Below are 21,436 nucleotides of genomic sequence, written 5' to 3'. Positions count from 1 at the left end.
ACTAACTAGCTGAGGCTGGCAGGAAATCTGCGATCCTCCTGTGTCAGCCTCCCAAGTACTGGGATCACAGGCATGCGCCATGGCTTTGGGCCTAGTTCTAACCAATGCCAAAAAACAAAACGCTTAAGGAAATTACAGATGCTGACTTAGATTAAGGCTCCTAAATTTATTATTTATTTATTTACTGTTTGTTTGTTTGTGGTACTGATAATGGAACCCAGCCCTATTTTTATTCTTTATTTTGAAACAGGGTCTCACTGAATTGCAGAGGCCTCACTAAGTAGCTGAGGCTGTCCGTGAAACTGTGATCCTCCTTTCTCAGCCTCCCAAACGCTATAATTACAAGCCACCATGCCCAGCTAAGGCTCCTAAATTTAATTTCATTTTTCTTTTTTTTTTTTTGTTGTTGTTGTCTTTCTCACTTCCTTTCTTTCTTTCCATCTTTCTTTCTTTCTTTCTTTCTTTCTTTCTTTCTTTCTTTCTTTCTTTCTTTCTTTCTTTCTTTCTTTTTTCTTGTGGTGCTGGGTATTGAAACCAGTGCCTCACACATGATAAGTAAATGCTTTATCACTGAACCACAACCTTAGCTGAGGATTTAGGAGAGAGAGAGAGAGAGAGAGAGAGAGAGAGAGAGAGAGAGTGTGTGTGTGTGTGTGTGTGTGTGTGTGTGTGTGTGTTACTAGGGATTGAACCCAGGGGGAATTCTACCTCTGAGCTATACCCCCAGCTCTATTTTATTTTAGTTTTTATTTTCCAGTACTTGGGATGGAATCCAGGGCCATTCTACCTCTGAACTATACTCCCAGCCCTGAGAGAGAGAGAGAGAGAGAGAGTGTGTGTGTGTGTGTGTGTGTGTGTGTGTGTGTGTGTGTTACTAGGGATTGAACCCAGGGGGAATTCTACCTCTGAGCTATACCCCCAGCTCTATTTTATTTTAGTTTTTATTTTCCAGTACTTGGGATGGAATCCAGGGCCATTCTACCTCTGAACTATACTCCCAGCCCTATTTTTTGTACTTCATTTTGAAACAGGGTCTCATTAAGTTGTGAAGAGCCTCACTAAGTAGCTGAGGATGGCTATAAACCATGACACAGAGGCAATCTTCCTCCGAGCTACAACCCCAGCCCTATTATTATTCCTTATTTTGACACAGGGTCTCACTAAGTTGCCGAGGGCCTCACAAGTAGCTGAGGCTGGCTGCAAACTGTGATTCTCCTGTCTCAGCCTCCCAAATACTGGGATTACTGGTGTAGGCCACCATGCTCAGTTTATATTCCTTATTATATCATATTACAGATGCCATTTCCACTCTTGTTGAGGCCGGTGAGGACCCTTCCTAGAGCTGCCCCACGTACCTAACCGCAGTGACATCTCTCTTCTCCACAGGCCCGAGTCCTCTTTTTGCTGACTGTGCTGATGGCGCTCTCTCTGCTCATTACTTTTAGGTATCTAACATACCCAGACCTTAAAGGTTAGTCATCGATTTTTTATTCTCAGAAGACTTTAAAACATCTGATAATGTCCTCACTATTACCAAGCGATGTATCAAACATGTCTGCATGAGCTCTCGGAGGTGCCTTTTTCTGGGGCGCTTCCTATCTCTCCTGACAGGTGCCTGTCGCTATCTGTGTTCCCTGATTATATCTGCCAACCTATTGAGCTGTCTACCTGGTAATTATTAATGAAAATGAAAGTTAATTGATAATTGATAATTGCTTAAATGTAACTCCTTTTAGAGGAATGTGGATTATTGTTGTTGTTGTTATTATTATTATTATTATTATTATTATTATTATTAGGTACTGGGAATTGAACCCAGGGACATTCTACTTCTGAGCTATACCCCAGCCCTATATGAGTTTTTATTTTGAAATAAGATTCCACTAATTACTCAGGATCTTTTTTTCTTTTTTGTGGTACTGGGTGTAGAACCCAGGAGCTTTTCTACCTCTGGGCTACACTCCCAGACCTATTTTATATTTTATTTGAAACGGGGTCTCACTAAGTTGCTGAGAGCCTCACTCCGTAGCTGAGGCTGGCTTCAAACCTGTGCGATCCTCCTGTCTCAGCCTCCCAAGCGCGGGGATTACAAGCGTGCGCCACCACGCCCGGCCTAAATTACTCAGGATCTTACTAAGTTGCTGAGACTGTCCTTGAACCTGCTCTGTACATGTAATTCAAAATTGCATGTTTTGTCAAGTGTTTTAGCTCCTCATCTTCAATTATTTGAACTCTAAAGTTTTTGTGTTTAAGTGTATTTCACATATACTTATTTTCAAAGTTGTTCACTTGGAGCTATATTGTGATTTTTTTGATATGTCTTTTGAAAGTTATACTTTTGGATACTGAATACTGTGGAAAATAGAGACTTGATCATCCTGTGGACAAAGCATTATCAATCGAACTTAGGTGAAAATAAAATAGTGTGGCCCTCAGGCAGGTATCTCTGTTGTTGTCAGTCAAAAAATATATATGAGTTCAGGATATTGCAGTATATATAAGTATAGATATGCTTTTATGTCTGTTTGCATATAAAATGTCTCACAAGCCATTTCTTTGAGCTTTATTTTAAAAATTATTTATGTGTGTGCTTCTGGGGATTGAGCCCCAGGGCATTCTACCTCCCAGCTATACCCCCAGCCCTATTTTTTTTTAAAACAGGGTCTCCATAGGCTAATAAGAATCTTGCTACTTGCTGCGGCTGTCCTTAATCCTGTGATCCTCCTTTCTCAGCCTCCCAAGTACTAGGATTACAGGTGTGTGCCGCCACGCCTGGCTCTTCTTTGAACTTTATGCCCTCTATAATTCTAAATATATTGGCTCACCTGGATCCTAAATTTAAAGTGGTATCATCTGTAGAGTTTCCATATAACAGAGGATTTGCCGAATACAGAAGAGAACACATGAAAGTGTTCTAGAAAATGTCATAAAGAAATTAAACAGCCGGATGTGGTGGCACACGCTAGGCTGAGACAGGAGGGTCGTGGTTCAAGGACAGCCTCAGCTACTTAGTGAGGCCCTTTGCAACTCAGTGAGATCCTGTTTCAAAATAAAGAATAAAAAAATAGGGCTAAGGGTATATAGCTTGGAGGTAGGATGCCCTGGGTTCCATCCCCAGTACTGAAAAAAAAAAAAAAGGAAAGAAATTAAACTTTGCATGTGTTCACTGGATTTTTTTTTTAATTTTATCCTGTTTAGAACCTCCAGGACTTATAAATCTTATGTCATTTTCCCTTCATCTCCTGAGCAAAATAAACATCTCCTACTATTCTATGTTGTTGCTGATCCTGTATACAGCACTGGGTAAGTAAATTAATCAACTTGAGATCGTGGGGAGAATTTGGAGAATTCTGCCCAAGAATATGAAAACGCTGACAGTGGAGTAACCTGGACCTTTGAGGATCCAACACACAGCACGTGCCCCTTCACACAGTACATACCGGGCGAGGCTTTCGGAAAGAAAAGTCTTTGCTAATATAAGGGACACTTCATCAATACCAAGTTAATATAAGGGCACTGAGAAGACCAGGAAGGAATTAGGATTTGTACAGATAGAAGTTCAGCTTAAACACCTCCTCCTCAGAGCAACCTTCTCTGACTACCTTAAGTTTGACCCTCTACTTCATCACATTTTTATTTCCTTCATTACCTTTATCAGAATTTATGATTATCTTCTGTTTATTATCTGTTTCCTACTTAGAATATCTGTTGGCATTTTGTCTGTCTCATTCACCCGGATGCCCAGCCTTACGCCCAGTGCTTCGTTCAGTGACTATTCAATAATGTGTGGTCCACAAAAACATATCTCCGTCCAGGCGTGACGGCACAGGCTTATTAATCCTCGTACTTGGGAGGTCGAGACAGGAGGATCACAGGTTCTTGGTCAGCCTCAGCAATTTGTGAGTCCCTCTGCAGCTTAGTGAGACTCTGTTTCAAAATAAAGAATAAAATAGGTCTGGGGGTGTAGCTTGGAGGTTGAATGGCCCTGGGTTCCAACTGCAATATCACACAAAAAAATCTCACAGAAACAGAGTGAGGTGAGCTGTGAGTTCAGGCATCTCTGAAATCGTCTGTCGCGCTGATCACTATTCCCGATACTTGGGAAGTCTCTTAGCCACTTAAGGGTGCAGAAAGCACCGCAAGTCTCTTTTAGGCTTTTTGCTCAGGTTCTTCGGGGACTAAAAGTCAATCAGGAGTAAATTTGCCATTTGAGGCCGGGCGTGGTGGCGCACGCTTGTCATCCCCGCGCTTGGGAGGCTGAGACAGGAGGATCGCACAGGTTCGAAGCCAGCCTCAGCTACTTAGTGAGGCTCTCAGCAACTTAGTGAGACCCTGTTTCCAAATAAAATATAAAATAGGTCTGGGAGTGTAGCCCGGAGGTAGGAAGCCCCTGGGTTCCACCCCCAGTACCACCCCACCCAAAAAAAAAAAGATTAAAATAGGTCTGGGAGTATAGCCCGGAGGTAGAGAGCCCCTGTTCCACCCTTAGTACAAAAAAAAAAAAAAAATAGCCATCTTGTTGCTTCGTCTTAGTTTTTGTTTTACACTGTTATTCCACTTTTGCTCATTAGTAACTCCCACCAGAGAACAAACTAAAAGTATGACACTGCATTTGTATATAACAAGCTCTGGCACACCCCCTTTGATAGGATAGCCTCTTCTACGCGCGCACGCGTAGGCAAGTGCTCTACCACTGAGCCACGCCTCCCGTCCCTGGAGATAAGTTCTCTTGTTAGAAGACAGGTTAAATCTGTTTTCAATACTTGCCTAGCGCTAGGGAGCAAAGCAAGTTATTTGGCTCCAGAAAAGAGAAAGGCAAAGAATTTGCTCCATTCAAAAAGTTGAAATGCCATGATTTTGTTCTTTATTGCTGAGTAGAATTCCGTTGTGTGCATTTCCCATAAATTTGCAATCCATTCATCTGTTGATGGAGAACTAGGTTGGATCCATAGTTTGTCTCTTGTGAATTGTGCTGCTATGAACATGGTATGCATATGTTACTTTAGTTCTCTGGCCTCAATTCCTTTGGAAAGATACGCAGGGGTGGTATTGCTGGATCATATGGTGGATCCATTCCCAATTTTCTAAGGAATTTCCACACTCTATAGTGGCTGGACTACTCTGCACTCCCACCAATAGGGTAGAAGTGTTTCTATTTCCCACAGCCTCACCAGCATTTGTTGTATTTGACTTCTTTATGCTTGCCACTCTGACTGGGTTAGATGGAATGGCAGTGTAGTTTTGATTTGTATCTCCCTGATGGCTAATGATGTCGAACATTTTTTCATGTATCTATTGACCATTTATTTTGTATTTCTTCTTTTGTGAAGTGTCTATTCAATTCAGTTGCCCATTTCTTGATTGGGCTAATTGTTTTTCTAGTGTAAAGTCATTATTTAGTTAAGTGAGATTAGCCAAGCACAGAAAGTGAAGGGTCATATGTTTTCTCTAATAAGCACAAGCTAGAGAGTATTTGGGAGACCAGAGGGATGCCAGATAAGGGAGGAGAGACCTCAGAGAGGAAGGAGAGGTGAGGAAGAAGGCTGAGGCTCATTAATGGAAATGCTACCATGAACTCTGTGTACAAATGTGAATATTCCATTGTTCATCTGGGCACTTGGTATTGGAAGGGAGGGAAATGGGGAGTTGGGGGGCATCACGTACTGTGTAAGAGTATGTCACTGTCAACATGATTTATATTATAATGTGAGACTATAGTGCACCAGTAAAAGAAAATCTGGGAAAAAATAAATACTGGTAGAATTTTCCAATAAAAAAAAGTTGAAATGAATAGAGCTTCTCTAAAGTGTAATCAAGAAAATTGCCTGTTTTTTAAAATTGCTGACTTTTTAAAGCCAGCAGATGATGGTATTTTAATTTATTCATTTTGCAGTACTGGGGATGGAATCCAGAGGCATTATACCTCCAAGCTACACTCCTAGCCCTCTTTCTTATTCTTTATTTTCTTTTGAAACAGAGTCTCACCGAGTTACAAAGGGCTTCACTAAATAGTCGAGGCTGTCTGTGAACCGTGATCCTCCTGTCTCAGCCTCCCAAACGCTGGGATCACAAGCGTGCGCCTGGCTGGTATTTGCATTTTGAGAAGGGAAGTCTGAATGCTGCTTATTACTCTTGACAATACGGTAGTTCCACAAACCAAACTCTGAGAAGGGTCAGTGAATAATAACAGAGAAGAGAAAAGTCAGCGTGGCCTTCTAGATAAAAAATTAAAATAAAGAAGTTAAACTGTTCGTGGTAACCCTGATTGTGTAGTTGATGTAAAAACTAATGACCATGGGTCAAAAAGAAGAGATGAAAATACATTCATTATATTAGTAAAAAAAAAAAAAAAACCCTACATTTTAAAGTATACATTTTAGAATGATTTCCATCAAGAAGTAGCTGAAGCCGGGCGTGGTGGCGCAGGCTTGTAATCCCAGCATTCGGGAGGCGGAGACGGGAGGATGGAGGACATAGTGAGGCCCTCTGCAACTCAGTGAGACCTTTCAAAAATAAAAAGACTAAAAAATAGGCCTGGGGGGTGTAGCTTGGAGGTAGAATGCCTCTGGGTTCCATCTCTGGTGCCGAAAAAAAAAAAAAAAAAAAAAGCAGAAGTAGCTGAAGTTGTATTGCTTTAAGTAATTCTCAGTTATCTAAAAAATTAGCTTTAGTAAGCCGGGCGTGGTGGTGCACACTTGTAATCTCAGCATTTGGGAGGCTGGGACAGGAGGCTTACAGTTTGACTACAGCCTCAGCTACTTAGGGAAGCTCTTTGCAAGTCAGTGAGATCCTATTTGAAAATAAAGAATAAAAAATAGGGCTGGAGGTATAGCTCGGAGGTAGAATGCCCCTGGGTTCCATCCCTAGTACCTAGTAAGAAAAAAATACATAGCTTCAGTAGAATACCTCTTTGCTTCTTAAAGGAAATGTTAATACATTTATATTGAGGCTAGAATTTCAATAAAATATTTAAAAATGTAAGCTGGGTGTGGTGGCATATGTTTGTAATCTAAGAACTTGGGAATCTGAAACAAGAGGATCGCAGGTTCACTGCCGGCCCCAGCAACTTTTGAGACTCTCCGCAACTTAGTGAGACCCTATTGCAAAATAAAAAATAAAATAGGAGCCGGGCGTGGTGGCGCACGCTTGTAATCCCAGCGCTGGGGAGGCTGAGACAGGAGGATCGCACAGGTTTGAAACCAGCCTCAGCTACTGAGTGAGGCTCTCAGCAACTTAGTGAGACCCTGTTTCCAAATAAAGTATAAAATAGGTCTGGGAGTGTAGCCCGGAGGTAGACAAGCCCTGGGTTCCACTCCCAGTGCCACAAAGGAAATAAAAAAGAAGAAAATTGGTCTGGGGGTGAACCTTGGAGGTAGAATGTCTCTGGGTTCAATCCTTCAATCCTCAAAAAACAAAAAACACACACACACACACACACACACACACACACACACACACACACACACTGTGATGCAGTCTGTTTCCAGAATCTCTAAGCTACATATCTATTCCAGGTGCAGAATGTACTTGGACAACTGATTCAGAGAAATATAAAGCAAACAGTTGCTTACGTTGTCAGGTACAACACAGAGATCAGCAGAGAAGAAATACTTGGAGATCAAAGCTTGTGATGACTGCTGCCCTAGCTCGCCGTCACCCGTCCACATGCACCTTGTGACGTATTGGTCACAGATACGGTTACTTAGTCTCCTTTTCTGCCCCTTGCCTTCCTCAGGACCATGGTGGTTTGGTGAAATCATTGATGGAAAACTGGGATGCTGCTTTTCCTTTGGGATATTTGTTAATGGACATTTCCTACAAGGCAGTTCTACATTTGTAATTGCAATTATGCAGGTAAGAAGTCAGAAGTGCAATTGTGTGTGTGTGTGGGGGGGTGGTACTGGGGATTGAACCAGAGGCACTCTACCTCTGAGCTTTACCCTCGGCCCTTTTATTTTTATTTTAGACAGGGCCTCCCTAGGTTACTGAACATCTCCCTCAAGTCTGTGATCCACGTCTCAGTCTCCCAAGTACTGGGATTAAGGTGGGCACGATGATGCCCAGCTCTATTTTTTTTTCTATTTTTTTTTTTTGTGTGTGTGTGGTACTGGGGGTGGAACCCAGGGGCCTTCTACCTCTGAGCTACACCTCCAGACCTTTTTTAAATATATTTTTAAAATTTAGAAATAGGGCCTAAGTTGCTGAGAGCTTCACTAAGGTGATGAGGCTGGCTTTGAACTTGTGATCCTCCTGTCTCAGCCTCCCAAGTACTGAGATTACAAGTGTGCGCCACCCCGCTTGACTTCCAGTCTTATTTTTTATTCTTTATTTTGAAACAGGGTCTCACTAAGTTGCAGAGGGTCTCACTTAGTAGCTGAGGCTGTTCACAAACTGCAGTCCTCTGGTCTCAGCCTCCCAAATGCTGGGATTTACACACTAACCAGATGTCAACTGTTGTACTACAAACAATTGTGATTTAAAAGAAAAAAAAAACCCAAAGCTGGGCATGGTGGCGCACGTTTGTAATCCCAGCATTTGGGAGGTTGAGACGGGAGGATCATGGTTCATGGACAGCCTCAGCTACTACATAGTGAGGCCCTTTGCAACACACTGAGAACCTATTTCAAAATACAGACTAAAAATAGGGCTTAGGGGTGTAGCTCAGAGGGAAAATGGCCCTGGATTCCATCCTCAGTACCGCAAAACAGAACAACAACAACAAAAATCTAACCCCAAGACAGAAAGTAACATATTCTTAGGAGCCACTAGCCGGCCTGGCGGAGCTCACGTGCTGCTCTGCCCCGTCCTCCAGATGCTGTTCTTTAACATTCCCCTGATGCTCTACCTGGGCTGGAGCCTGCTGCAGCGGTGCTTCAGCCACAGCTTCAGGGCTCATCTCCGCCAAGGAAAATACTTGAAAATCCTACCTGTCCACCTGCTCGTGCTGCTGCTGTACCTCTGGCAGGCTTACTCCTGCTACTTCCTTCACGTGACACACGGCACCCTCGCTTTTTTATTCTCCCCTTTGCGGACCTGGCTGGCACTGCTGACCCCTGTACTCGTTCGCTGTGTGTGGACGCTGAACTCCGCCGAGTTTGGAACCGTCATGGTGCAGTTCAAAAGCCACCTGAGCTCCTGAGGCCTGCTTCACCAGGGCCGGCGGGCTCCCTCCAGCGTCCTCAGCTGCATCCCAGTCCCCCGCCAGGGGCAGGTGGGAGGCCAGTGTCTGCGAGTCCGGAGGCCGGGACTCTGGACGTTGGCGGGGTTACTCACTACTGATCCTGTGGATGGACTGCAAAAGGTCTAAATAATGACTTGATTCCTTTCTTCCCTAAGGAGGCGAAGAGAAAGCCCTAATCAAGGCGATGTGCAGGGTAGCGGCTGGGTGTGTATATGGGCCATTTTTAGGGTTATCCCACGTAAAGCATTTATCCCTGTACCCAGGCTGTGGGCTTCCTGCCTCCTTAGGAGCCCTTCCAGCTGATCAAATAAATGAGTGAATGATGAAGAAGTAGAACAGACTCGAGCCTTGCGGCGTGGCCCGGCCCTGGCCTGGGGTCCCAGTCCAGCGCAGCCTTGCGGGGCGTGGCCGGCCCTACGGGAGGGGCGTGGCCGGCCCTACGGGAGGGGCGTGGCCTGGAGGGCGGGGCGGCCTGCTGTTGCCGGAAGCGAGCCGCGGCCGTGTCGCCGGAAGTGTGGCGGCTGCCGCAGTGCGGCGGAGGTGGCGGCGTCTGGCCGCGGGCCCCAGCGAGCGACTGGCATGGCGAGCTCATCTGCGCCCGCCGCCGCCGGCCCCACCCCGGCTTCGCCTTTGGAGCAGCTCCGGAACTTGGCTGCAGAGCTGCGGTTGCTCCTGCCTGGAGTGCGGGGTGAGCTGACGTATGGGGCCTGGTGACGTCAGGGCGGGCTTGGGGTAGGAGGGCTGGTGACGTCAGGGGGCCTGGGTAGGGGCTGGTGACGTCAGGGGCAGGCTGGGGGCAGGGGCTGGTGACGTCAGGGCGGGCTTGGGGTAGGAGGGCTGGTGACGTCAGGGGGCCTGGGTAGGGGCTGGTGACGTCAGGGGCAGGCTGGGGGTGGGGGGGTCCCTGCCCAGTGTGGCGGGGCTGGGGGTCGGCGGAGGGGATGGCTCTGCTCACCTCTGCTTTTTCCTTCCACCGCTCCTGGGCCCTCCGGCCCACTAGTCGGCGAAGCCTGGGAGACCGCCGAGGAGTTTAATCGGGAGGTGTTTTGGAAAAAACTCAGTGAGTGCCTCTCCTGTCGGGGACCCAGTCCTTCACCTCGTCGGGCATTCCGACCCCTTCGCCTCTGGCCCTACCCCCTGGGGCTGGCTGCCTCTCCCCCGCCACATCTTTCCCGTCCTCGGTATTTGAGTGGTTGAAGTATATGGTTTTCCTGGAGCTGTTTTTGAGTCTTCAAGGCCGATAAGGACGGGGAGGGAACTCATTATCTTCACAGTCCGTGCAGCAGCTGCAGCGGTAGCCTTTTGGCACCAACTTTAACATCTGCTTCCTCCTCTGCCGTCCCAGATGAGGCAGCCGAGACAGTGTCCGAAAAAGCCACCACGCTGACCACAGCCTTCTCTGGGCGTGCACCGCCGTCTCCACAGGTGGGCTTCGCTTCCCTGGAACCCTTGTTCTGTCCCCTTATTCCTCAGGAATCCCTCGTTTTCTTTCTACTTTTTACTGTCAAACAGGAGAGTAGTTTTCCTCATCTGTCAAGTGATATTACATTTGTCTCACAGAATTGTTCTAAAGACCAAATTGCTAAGTGCAGTACCTGGCAGGGAGTAGGCAGATTTTCTAAACTTGATTCTGAAGTTCAGCCTGGTCTGTCTTTCTCTCTTCTTTCTTCTCTTTTCTTTTTTTCTTTTTTGTGGTACTGGGGATAGAACCCAGGAACATCCTACCTCCAAGCTACACGCCCAGCCCTATTGTTAGTCTGTATTTTGAAACAGGGCCTCACTGAGTTGAAGAGGGCCTCACTAAGTAGCTGAGGCTGGCTGCAAACCACCATCCTCCTGTCTCAGCCTCCCGAATGCTGGGATTACAAGCGTGCGCCACCATGCTGGACTGGAATGATATTTTTATAAAATTATGTGTTTGGATGTTGAATCGATGCCAAATTGCCAGAAAAATTTAGGGACAGGAATGGAGGTGTTGCTCAGAGGTAGAGCACTCGTCTGGCATGTGCAAGGCACTGGCTTTGAGCTTCCACATGAAAAAGAAAAAGAAAAAAACGTTTGTAAACACTTAACTTACTCTCAGTCACTGTCCGTACCTCATCCTAAATTGGTAACGGTTTGTGTACTGTCACCACTCTGGACCACATTTTATATCGCACTGGTAGAATTGAGCAGAGAAGTGAGGACAGAGGAGATAGAAAAGCTCGTGGTCACTTGAAGGAAAATAGTTAACATGAACACTATTAAGTCCGTGTTGACTACTTTTAGTTACATATGGTGATTCTGTGTTCACACACACACCCTATCTGGCTAATGGTCTAATAGTTGTTGGCAACCTCCTTCTGTAAAAGGCTAGATAGTAGTATATATTTTAGGCTTTGCAAGAGCCACTCATCCCTGCCCTTGAGTGTGAGCACAATTATAGACAGGTAAACCAATGACCATTGTACCTTTTTTCCCCCCCAGTACTGGGGATGGAACCCAGGGGCATTCTACCTCCAAGCTATACCCCCAGCCCTGTTTTTTATTTATTTTGAAACAGGGTTTCACTGAGTTGGGGAGGGCCTCACTAAGTAGCTGGAGCTGGCCACGAACTGCAATCCTGTCTCCACCTCCCAAATGCTGGGATTACAAGCATGTATCACCACCACACCTGGCTTCCATTGTATCTTAATAACATTTTATTTACAAAAACCCACAGAAGGCCTGATTTGACCTGTGGACCATAGTTTGCCTACTCCTGGTCTAAGATGTCGCGACTGTCTCATGGCATATCACAGATATTTTGGGATATAAAAATATCAGGAATAAGTTTTACCTGCTGTTTCTTTATGATTCACTGAGTTATCAGCCAATGTCTGGAGTCCAGTTAACTCTTCTCTAGTATGGGATGAGTGTAGCACAAGGCCTGACTCATCATAGGACTTTGGAAAGTATTCATTGATGCTGTTCAGATGTCTGCCGTCTTCCACAGGAGATGGTTTGACCAAATTTGTTTAATCCATTTCCTTTTTTCATTCTGAAATTGGTCCATCACCTTACAGGAAACCCAGAGGATCTGCAAACAAGTCCATGCTGCCATCACAGCAACCATTGCAGTATACTGTTCACTTCCCAAGGACCAGGGTAAGCCTGTGAACACATTAGCGCTGCATTTATAGGCTAGGTCTTCGCTGATAGGATGGATTGTATCCTGGGACTTTTGCCTTTCCCCAATTTGAACATAAAATACTGTCAAGGAAAATTTTTTAATGTGAATGACCTCTGTAAGCACTCCTTTATGCTAAGAAAGAGATGCTATGTACTGTAACTTTCCATCTCTTTTGCTTGCCTGATTCTGTGTGTGTGTCTGTCTGTCTACACTTAGGATTGAACCCAGAGGCTTTCCACCTCCAAGCCCATTTTTTATTTGTTAGGGTCTTGCTGGGTTGCTGAACGTCTAGCTATGTTGCTGAGGCTGTCCTCGAACCTGTGATAATCCTGTCTCACCTCCCAAGTACTTGACACCATGCCTGGCTTGCCTGCCTCTTACGGCTCTTGCTTCTCACTGGCTCTTCCTACTCTGACTCATTTGAACTGCTGCAGACGCTGCTGAATCTGAGCTCCATCCCTAGGCCCAGGCCACCCCTGCTCACTTCCATTCACATTACCCCCACCCCGTTTCCACGCTCCTTCATGGTTAAGTGTCTACCAGCCCACACATGTAGATTTATGCCTTGATTATAATCATGCCAAATTGTAAATGAATACATGTCATAGATCTTCAGGGTTACTCACACATGGTTTAAACTTCGGATCTTTTATCCACAATGATCAAGAAATGACTGTCTTTAATGAATGAATGCATATTGTCATGGGAAGACTTGGACTCTTGGAGAGCAGCTCTAAGGAATGGAGGGAGGGACAAGAAAATGGCACGGAGTTTTGTGTTGGCACTTCATTTGAGGCATTGGTGCCCAGCAGCTGGTGACTTCTGCAAAGCAGATCAGGCTACTCACTCTTGGGTTTGGCCACAGGGATCACCCTAAGAAAGCTGGTACGGGCCGCCACGCTGGACATCGTGGACTGCACGGCTCAGCTTGTGGAAGCGCTTCTCACCACTCCGGCTGCGAGGTAGTGACGCCGCAGTGCTTAGCGGCTAATGGGCCCCCTTGACTCTGGGAGGGACTCATCCTAACAGCAAGCTACTGAGAGCTGAGAACGATGCCCAGTAGGAAGGAGCTTTTTAGGAGACAGGGATCTAGATTATTGATATATCCTATCCCTTCCTTTCCCTAGTCTAGAGAACAGTGATCTTATTTCCTGCAACAATGTCTGGGTTGCGTGCCAGCAGGTGCCTCGGATACCAAAAGGTGAGTAAGAGCAGAGTGGGCCGCTCACTGCTGGCCAGAGACCTCCCGTGTGTAGCTTCCCCCTGTGGAATATGTATGTGTTTTAATTTCTATAAAGACTTTAATGAAATATATATAGTTAAATGTCAACATTAATACATAGACATCATTAATACTTTTTTTGTTGTTGATACTGGGAATCAAGCCCATGGATATTCTACCTCTGAGTTACACCCCCTGCTATTTTTATTTTTGTTTTGAATGAGGATCCTTGATAGGCTGTTGAGAGTCCTCCAAGTTCTGAGGCTGGTTTTTTTTTGTGTGTGTGTGTGTGTGTGTGTGTCAGTACTGGTACTCGAACCCAGGGCACTCTGCCTCCATGCTATACCCCCAGCCCTATTTTTTATTCCTTATTTATTTATTTATTTATTTATTTATCTCTGTGGTAGTGGAGGTGGAACCCATAGGCTTTTCTACCTCCAGGCTATACTCCCAGACCTATTTTATACTTTATTTGGAAACGAGGTCTCACTGAGTTGCTGAGAGCCTCACTCAGTAGCTGAGGCTGGCTTTGAACCTGTGCAACTCTCCTGTCTCAGCCTCCCAAGCACTGAGATTACAAGCGTGCACCACCATGCCCAGCATTTATTCCTTATCTTGAAACAGGGTCTCTCTGAGTTGCAGAGGGCCTCACTAAGTAGCTGAGGCTGGTCTTGAACTTGTGATCCTCCTTTCTCTGCCTCCCAAGCACTGTGATTACAGGTGTGCATCACCATACCCATCTGACTTTAATACTTCTTGCCATTCTTTAGTGTTCTCTCTCTCTGTAGGGATCTAACCCAGGGTCTTCACATGCAAAACAGGCACTCCACCGTGATCTCTACCTTCAGCCCCTTAATTTTAAATTCAGACTGTGCTTGCTATGGCTCTTTTGTTTAATAGGTGTTGTTTATTCCCCTCCTGCTACCCCAAGAGCAGTGTTATGGGGCACTCTGAAGCAGTTATGGGGTAGAGCTGAAGAGGCCAAAAGCTTACCCAGCTTTTGTGGTTATTTAAGAGGATTGTGACATTTTACTTTTTTTTTTTTCTTTGCAGTATTGGGGGTGGAACCCAGGGGCATTCGACCTCCGAGCTACACCCCCAGCCCTATTTTTTATTCTTTATTTTGAAACAGGGTCTCACTGAGTTGCAAAGTAGCTGAGGCTGGCCATGAACCGCAGTCCTCAGGTCTTAGCCTCCTGAATGCTGGGATTACAAGCGTACGCCACCACGCACGGCTTTTATTCTTTATTTTGAAACTGGGTCTCACTGAGTTACAGAGGGCCTCACTAAGTAGTTGAGGCTGTCCGCGAACTGTGATCTTCCCGTCTCAGACTCCCAAGTGCTGGGATTACAAATGTGAACCTCCACACCCAGCTGTGACTTCTTATGGTGAATCAAAGAAAACTTCTTAGCCCTCTATCTGGGAACCAGGGGATGCAGTGAGGAGAGCTGTACATTGAACCACCATCCTTGTTGACTCTAAAGTAACAGTGTTGGTTGTCCTTCCCAGTCTAAAGAGTATTGGGCCAGACATCATGGTACAGGCCTGGAATCCCAGTACCTGGGAGACTGAGACAGGAGGATCACAGGTTTGAGGACAGCCTCAACAATGTAGCAAGAATCTCAGCAACCTAGTGAGACCCTGTTTCAAACTAAAAAAAAATACAGTAGGACTGGGGGTGTGGCTCAGAGGTAGAACACCCTGAGTTCAATCCCCAGTACCACACACAGAAAATAATATAGGACTGAGGTGTAGCACAGAGGTACAGTGCCCCCGAATTCAGTCCTCAGCACCACACACACAGAACAAGACAATGGTTGGCGTTCCCTCATTCTAGCTCTGCTTCTTCACTCATAGATAACAAGGCTGCAGCCCTGTTAGTGCTGACAAAGAGTGTGGATCTTGTGAAGGATGCGCATGAGGAGATGGAGCAGGTGAGAAGCCTCCCTTTGCGGGTCCTGGGAGAGGGCTCTATGACCAGCGGCTGAGAACTGACCATAAAGGGCGGGGAGATCCGTGCACTGACTGAATAGACCCATCTCCACTCCTGTCCTGTGTCTTCCGTCCCCACCTGGTGCTGGTATGTGATTCCTCCCCTCGATTCCACTGCCGGACGGGGAGAAAACAGGGTTTTTGAAGTGATTCCACTCTAGCTGTTAGTGAAGTAGCTGGCCGAGATTTCTGAACAACTTAGGCATGGTACTAAAAGTACAGTGGGCCTTTTTTTTTAATCTTGCATTCACAAATATCCTGGTATGTCTTAGGCTATGGAAGAGTGTGACCCTTACTCTGGACTCCTGAATGATTCTGAGGAGGACAGCTCTGACAACCACAATGCTGAGGCTGACATGTTGGGGTTTCCAAGCAACCGAGACTTATATTGGTCCGAGGAAGATCAAGAGCTCATCATCCCCTGCCTCGCCCTGGTGCGAGCATCCAAAGCTTGCCTGAAGAAGATCCGGGTCTTAGTGGCAGAGAATGGGCAGAAGGATCACGTGGCCCAGCTGGACGACATCGTGGACATTTCTGATGAGATCAGCCCCAGGTAGGCGTGTCTCCACCCGAAAGCGAGGCGCGTTCTGACCTCACTGTGCTGTCACCCTGAGATCTTTCCAGGTTGTTGAATTTTGAAATTTTTTAAATCTTCAGGAATGTTAAAAAAAAGCACTTCAGTGAATAGCCCTACATCTTTTATTTAGATTCACATATTGTTCACATTTGTTTCCCACATTATTATTATTATTTTTTTACCTCTTAGCTACACCCCTTAGCCCTATTTTTTTCTTACAGTACTGGGGCTGGAACCCAGGGGCATTCTACTTCCAAGCTATACCCCCAGCCCTATTTTTTATTCTTTATTTTGAAACAGGGTCTCACTGAGTTGCAAAGGGCCTCACTACATAGCTGAGGCTGTCTGCAAACCTGCGATTTGACTAAACTAATTATGACACATCTTATGAACCAAGGGCATTCCCCCCTCCCCCCCGGCTTCCTAGTGAAATAGTGTATGTATAAGCTGAGTGTGATGGCACCTGCTTGTAATCCCAGTACTTGGGAGGCTGAGACAAGAGGATTGAAAGTTTGAGGACAGCCTAGACAACAGTGTAGCAAAACTCTCAGCAACCTAGTGAAATCCTGTTTCAAGCTAATCCTGGGGGTGTGGTTCAGAGGTAGTAACTCCCCTGGTCAGTAACACACACACACACACACACACACACACACACACAGGAAATCGGGTATGTATGATTCAGTAAATGCTGGTTGGCATTGGTTGCCTCGTTACCCAGTTAAGGAGCCAATAGGCATTTCTGGAACAATCCATTTTCTCCCTATTTACATCACAATCGTATATTGGAAACAGCCTATCTGAACTTGGCTCCGTGTTTTGTTAATTTTTTTGCTTTTTCCTCAGCGTGGACGATTTGGCTCTGAGCATATATCCACCTATGTGCCGTCTGATCGTGCGTATCAATGTAAGTATCAACTTGGAAGGAACCGTCAGAGACCTGAGGGGTACAATTCCTCATCACTAGTATTTCTTGTACATTTTAAGCTACATATTTGTTTCACACCTAGATGCAACAGTAATGTTACAATTCCTGCTTATGTTTGTGCATGATAAATATTTGCTGAAGTTGAATTATAGTTACTATGATCTTTGATAATTCTCTTTTCCATAATCACTTGGGTAATTATTTAGAAAAGCCCAAAGATCTTAGAAAGTGCTGTTCTGAAAAGAAAGCCTTCATTACACAATGCGTTAAGAACTTCTCAACCCGAAGTCATAAGTTTCTGTTTCTAGCCTAAGCAGAAATAAGTGTTCCAGAAACATAATCTGTACTAATATGAACACATTGTATAATTTATTTTTTTACTTATTTATTTTTGGTGGAGCTGGGGGTGTAACCTAGGGGCATTCTACCTACGAGCTACACCCCAAGCCCTATTTTTTTATTCTTTATTTTGAAACCGGGTCTCACCGAATTGCAAAGAGCCTCACTAAGTAGCTGAGCCTGTCCTCGAACTGCGATCCTCCAGTCTCAGCTTCCCAAATGCTGGGATTACAAGTGTGCACCACCACGCCCGGCCACATTGTATAATTTAACAATGAAGAGTAAACTCTTTATAAAGATCTACTTTATTGTTCTTTCAAGTTCTATAGCCTTTATTAGAAAAAGTTCTGTTCTCTTATTTTTATATAAGAGATAACTCCAGTTATCTCAGTTATTGGAAAGAGAAGTAAAACTGTCCAATGGCTTACATTTTATGGTCAGATATATCACTTTTTTATTTTGATACTATAGACTGAACCCAGGGGCACCCCAGCCCCCTCCCTCCCTCCCTTCCTTTCTTTCTTTCTTTCTTTCTTTCTTTCTTTCTTTCTTTCTTTCTTTCCTTTTATGTATTTCATTTTTTTGGCACTGGAGATGGAACCTGGGGCACTCTACCTCCCAGCTACACCCCAAGCTCTATTTTTTTTTTTTTTTTTTTTTTTTTGGTGGTACTGGGGTTCCTGGAAGCCCTTCTACCTCCGGGCTACACTCCCAGACCTATTTTATACTTTTTTATTTTTGGAAACAGGATCTCTTAAGCCAGCGGGGCTGGCTTCAAACCTGCGCGATCCTCCTATCTCCGCCTCCCAAGTACTGGAATTATAAGCATGCACCACCATGCCTGACTTTTAAAATGATTTTTATTTTGTTTTGTTTTGTTTTGTGGTACTGGGGCATTCTACCTTCAAGCTATACCCCCAGCGCTATTTTTATTCCTTATTTTGAAACAGAGTCTTACTAAGCTGCAGAGGGCCTCAGTAAGTACCTGAGGCTGGCTGAGAACTTGAGATCCTCCTGTCTCAGCCTCTCAAATAGTGGGATTACACAGGTGTGCCACCGTGTGCAGCTGTGATTTTTAATAATTACTTAAGTCTTAAACATTCAGGCTTTTCTTTTGAAGGCAGAGCTCAGGGCAGTAACTTCTCTGTTTCTTTTCTAGTCTGCAAAGCTTGTGTCCGTTTTAAGGAAGGCACTTGAAATTACAAAGTAAGTATGAAGACTTCTCCCCACATAAGGTTTTTGAGAATAAAACCAAGTGCCTATCAGCTCCCAAACCTACATTTCAAGGAATGGGAAGTGGTGGGTGTGGGGTTTCTTTCAGCTTCAGTTTCTGTAAAGCAGCTTGCCTCTTCTGAGTGCAGTCCGTCTCTTCTGTGTGCCTCTCTGAGGGTAGGTTTTCCCTTGACTATTCTAGACTTAAACTTTATTTTTCTGTTTCATTCACAGAGCAAGTCATGTGACCCCTCAGCCAGAAGATAGCTGGATTCCTTTACTCCTTGATGCCGTCGATCGCTGCATGGACAGGATTAAAGAGCTCACTCAGAGAGAAATTGAGTTATGAGCCAGCCCATTGCACTCGCCCCTCTCCCGCTCAAGGTCACATCCGGCTCCACTAGAAGCCAGGCGTATTGACACTTTGTAATCCCAGAGCTTGGGAGGCTGAGACGGGATTTCAGGTTTGAGGCCAGCCTCAAACCTTATTGAGACTCTCAAAAACTCATCATGACCCTCAGCAACCCAGTGAGACCCTGTTTTTAAAAATAATAATAATGATAACATGGTGGGGGAAGGGTATAGCTGCTTGTTGGTGGAAAGGGAGTTTCTGTCTATATTTAACAAGAGATTCTGTTACTAAAGATTGTCAATACAGATTGGTAATAATTTATAAACTATATGATTGTGATATATTTTTCTGTGCTCAGTACAAAAGATAATTGCATGAATTTGTGTTCCTGAATTGCCTCTTAAGGATTCTTAGGGAAACTGCCTCATTCCTTATTTACAATAAAGTATGTTGTTTCATTGTGAAAGATGCTGATGGTCTCAATTAAATGCTAACTAGCTGCTCGCGGTTAAATGAATACCCTTCCAAAGTTTTTTCCCAAAAGAAATGCGGTCTGTTTAGACAGACTATTACTTTCATTTGGGTTTGTAGGTCTACAGATCTAACTGAACAAAAACACATTTAGAAGTCAGGCGTGACGCATGCCTGTAATCCTAGTACTTGGGAGGTGAGACAGTAGGATTGCAGGTTTGAGGACAGCCTCAGCAAATCCTGAGACTGTCACTGACCTAGTGAGACGCTGTTTCAAAATAAAAATAAAAATTAGGGCTGGGGATGTAATTCGGTGATAGAATGCATCTGGGTTCCATCTCCAGTATCATTACAAAAAAAATGTACTTAGATGCCGGGCGTGGTGGGCATGCTTATAATCCTTGCACTTGGGGGGCTGAGACAGGAGGATCGCACAGATTCAAAGCCAGCCTCAGCACTTAGTGAGGCTCTCAGGAACTTAGTGAGACCCTGTTTCCAAATAAATATAAAGTAGGTCTGGGAGTATAGCGTGGAGGTAGAAAGCCTCTGGGTTCCACCCTTAGTACCACCAAAAAAAAAGCTTTTAGATGATTGCAAAGCCCTTCTTGGTTTCTCCGTGTCCTATAATGTTATTCTCAGTGGTTCCTTCTGAGCATCGTCTCAGGTTACTCCTCGCCTCTGAAACAGACTGGTGTTGAGCTCATATGGTAGGACTGTCCACTCTGCTGAACAGATTTCTTTTCCTTATACAAACCTATACTGTTGTTCTTCATTATACATTATATGTATTCCCAAATGTAAATACATTTTTATAACTCAAAAAATTTAGTATAAGAGATTTTATATTAATTTTTTTTGTGGTCCTGGGTGCTTTTCTACCTCCAGGCTATACTCCTAGACCTATTTTATATTTTATTTGGAAACAGGGTCTCACTAAGTTGCTGAGAGCCTCACTCAGTAGCTGAGGCTGGTTTCAAACCTGTGCAATCCTCCTGTCTCAGACTCCCCAGCGCTGGGATTACAATCGTGTACCACCACGCCCGGCTGAGAGTTTATATAATTTTAAGGGCCTTTTTGGAACATTTTGCGAAATCATCTCCACTTAATTGTTTTTGCATCGTCTGGAAGACCCCATTGGGCAGCAGTCGCTGTTTTGCGGTGACCTGAGTGGGCTCTCGCCCTCACGCTGGCCCTCCTTCTGCAGGTGTGACCTGCCACATCCACTCTACTGATTATTTTAGGTATAATCGGCAACAGCAGTAATTCTCCCGTGTGCCTAGGAGGTACTTGCAGGTGAGATTCCTTAAGCCTGAGGAGTTTTCATCTGTTTTTTAAGTGCCATTCTGTACTTTGAACAAGTGTCATGAAAGGAACTAAAATCAAACTAGTAGAATGCCAAAGCAGCAAAAATATAGAGACAAAAAGGTCATAACTTTGTACAGAAGGAGTCTTGTCCTTTTACCTTTTTTATAGGCCCTATTTTCTGTATATTTAATTTTCATATCTCTCTACTGGACCAAATGCACATTATTGACAGTAGATTTTATTTGTGGGTTATATCACAAATACAGATTTCTAATAAGATTTATCTACAGCTAAGTATAGATCATAAATCCTGTGATTTTTATACTTTATACTTGTTCAGTCTTTTTTTTTTTTTTAGCGGTACTGGGGATGGAACCCAGGGGCATTCTACCTCCGAGCTACACCCCCTGCCCTGTTTTTTATTCTTTATTTGGAAACGGTCTCGCTGAGTTGCAAAGAGCCTCACTAAGTAGCTGAGGCTGTCCTCAAACCGTGATCCTCCTGTCTCAGCCTCCCAAATGCTGGGATTCCAAGCAGGCGCTGCAATGCCCAGCCATCTTTGTATCTTTAAGGATAATGGTCAGGGCTAACACTAATCAATGTAATTTTAGGATTACCTAAAAATTCAACAGAAAAAAAAAAGAATGATGTAAATATTAGATTCTTTCTTTTATGTATAAGTTAATGAATATATTAACAAGCAATAAA

General features: G+C 44.6%; 2 protein-coding genes across 5 annotated transcripts in view; both read left to right on the top strand.

Annotated features, from left to right (window-relative positions):
• The window catches only part of TMEM62 (transmembrane protein 62), a gene marked incomplete at both ends in the record, with an annotated part of 31,619 nt that extends 22,480 nt beyond the window's left edge, over positions 1 to 9,139 (top strand). For 2 of the 4 annotated variants that reach the window (XM_080707976.1, XM_080707978.1), the window contains 4 exons: positions 1,387 to 1,471; positions 3,199 to 3,303; positions 7,736 to 7,854; positions 8,813 to 9,139. In XM_080707976.1, coding sequence (XP_080564102.1) covers positions 1,387 to 1,471; positions 3,199 to 3,303; positions 7,736 to 7,854; positions 8,813 to 9,139 — 636 coding nt within the window. The remainder of the gene's footprint in view (positions 1 to 1,386; positions 1,472 to 3,198; positions 3,304 to 7,735; positions 7,855 to 8,812) is intronic. The other 2 variants (XM_080707977.1, XM_080707979.1) reach the window with 1 other exon arrangement.
• Positions 9,140 to 9,760: 621 nt separating this feature from the next.
• On the top strand, positions 9,761 to 18,949 carry CCNDBP1 (cyclin D1 binding protein 1; the record flags this gene model as incomplete). Its single annotated transcript, XM_080707477.1, has 11 exons — positions 9,761 to 9,869; positions 10,182 to 10,241; positions 10,527 to 10,606; positions 12,226 to 12,307; positions 13,198 to 13,294; positions 13,460 to 13,533; positions 15,413 to 15,489; positions 15,820 to 16,100; positions 16,968 to 17,028; positions 18,548 to 18,594; positions 18,835 to 18,949. The coding sequence occupies 11 exons, from the start codon at positions 9,761 to 9,763 to the stop codon at positions 18,947 to 18,949; spliced, it is 1,083 nt and encodes a 360-aa protein (XP_080563603.1).
• Between the last annotated feature and the right edge of the window lie 2,487 nt (positions 18,950 to 21,436).

This window comes from Muscardinus avellanarius (genome assembly GCF_963383645.1).
Source record: "Muscardinus avellanarius genome assembly, chromosome: 12".
Lineage (NCBI taxonomy): Eukaryota > Metazoa > Chordata > Mammalia > Rodentia > Gliridae > Muscardinus > Muscardinus avellanarius.
The sequence above is the reverse complement of the archived record's forward strand: the minus strand, read 5'-3'. Positions and strand labels throughout refer to the sequence as shown.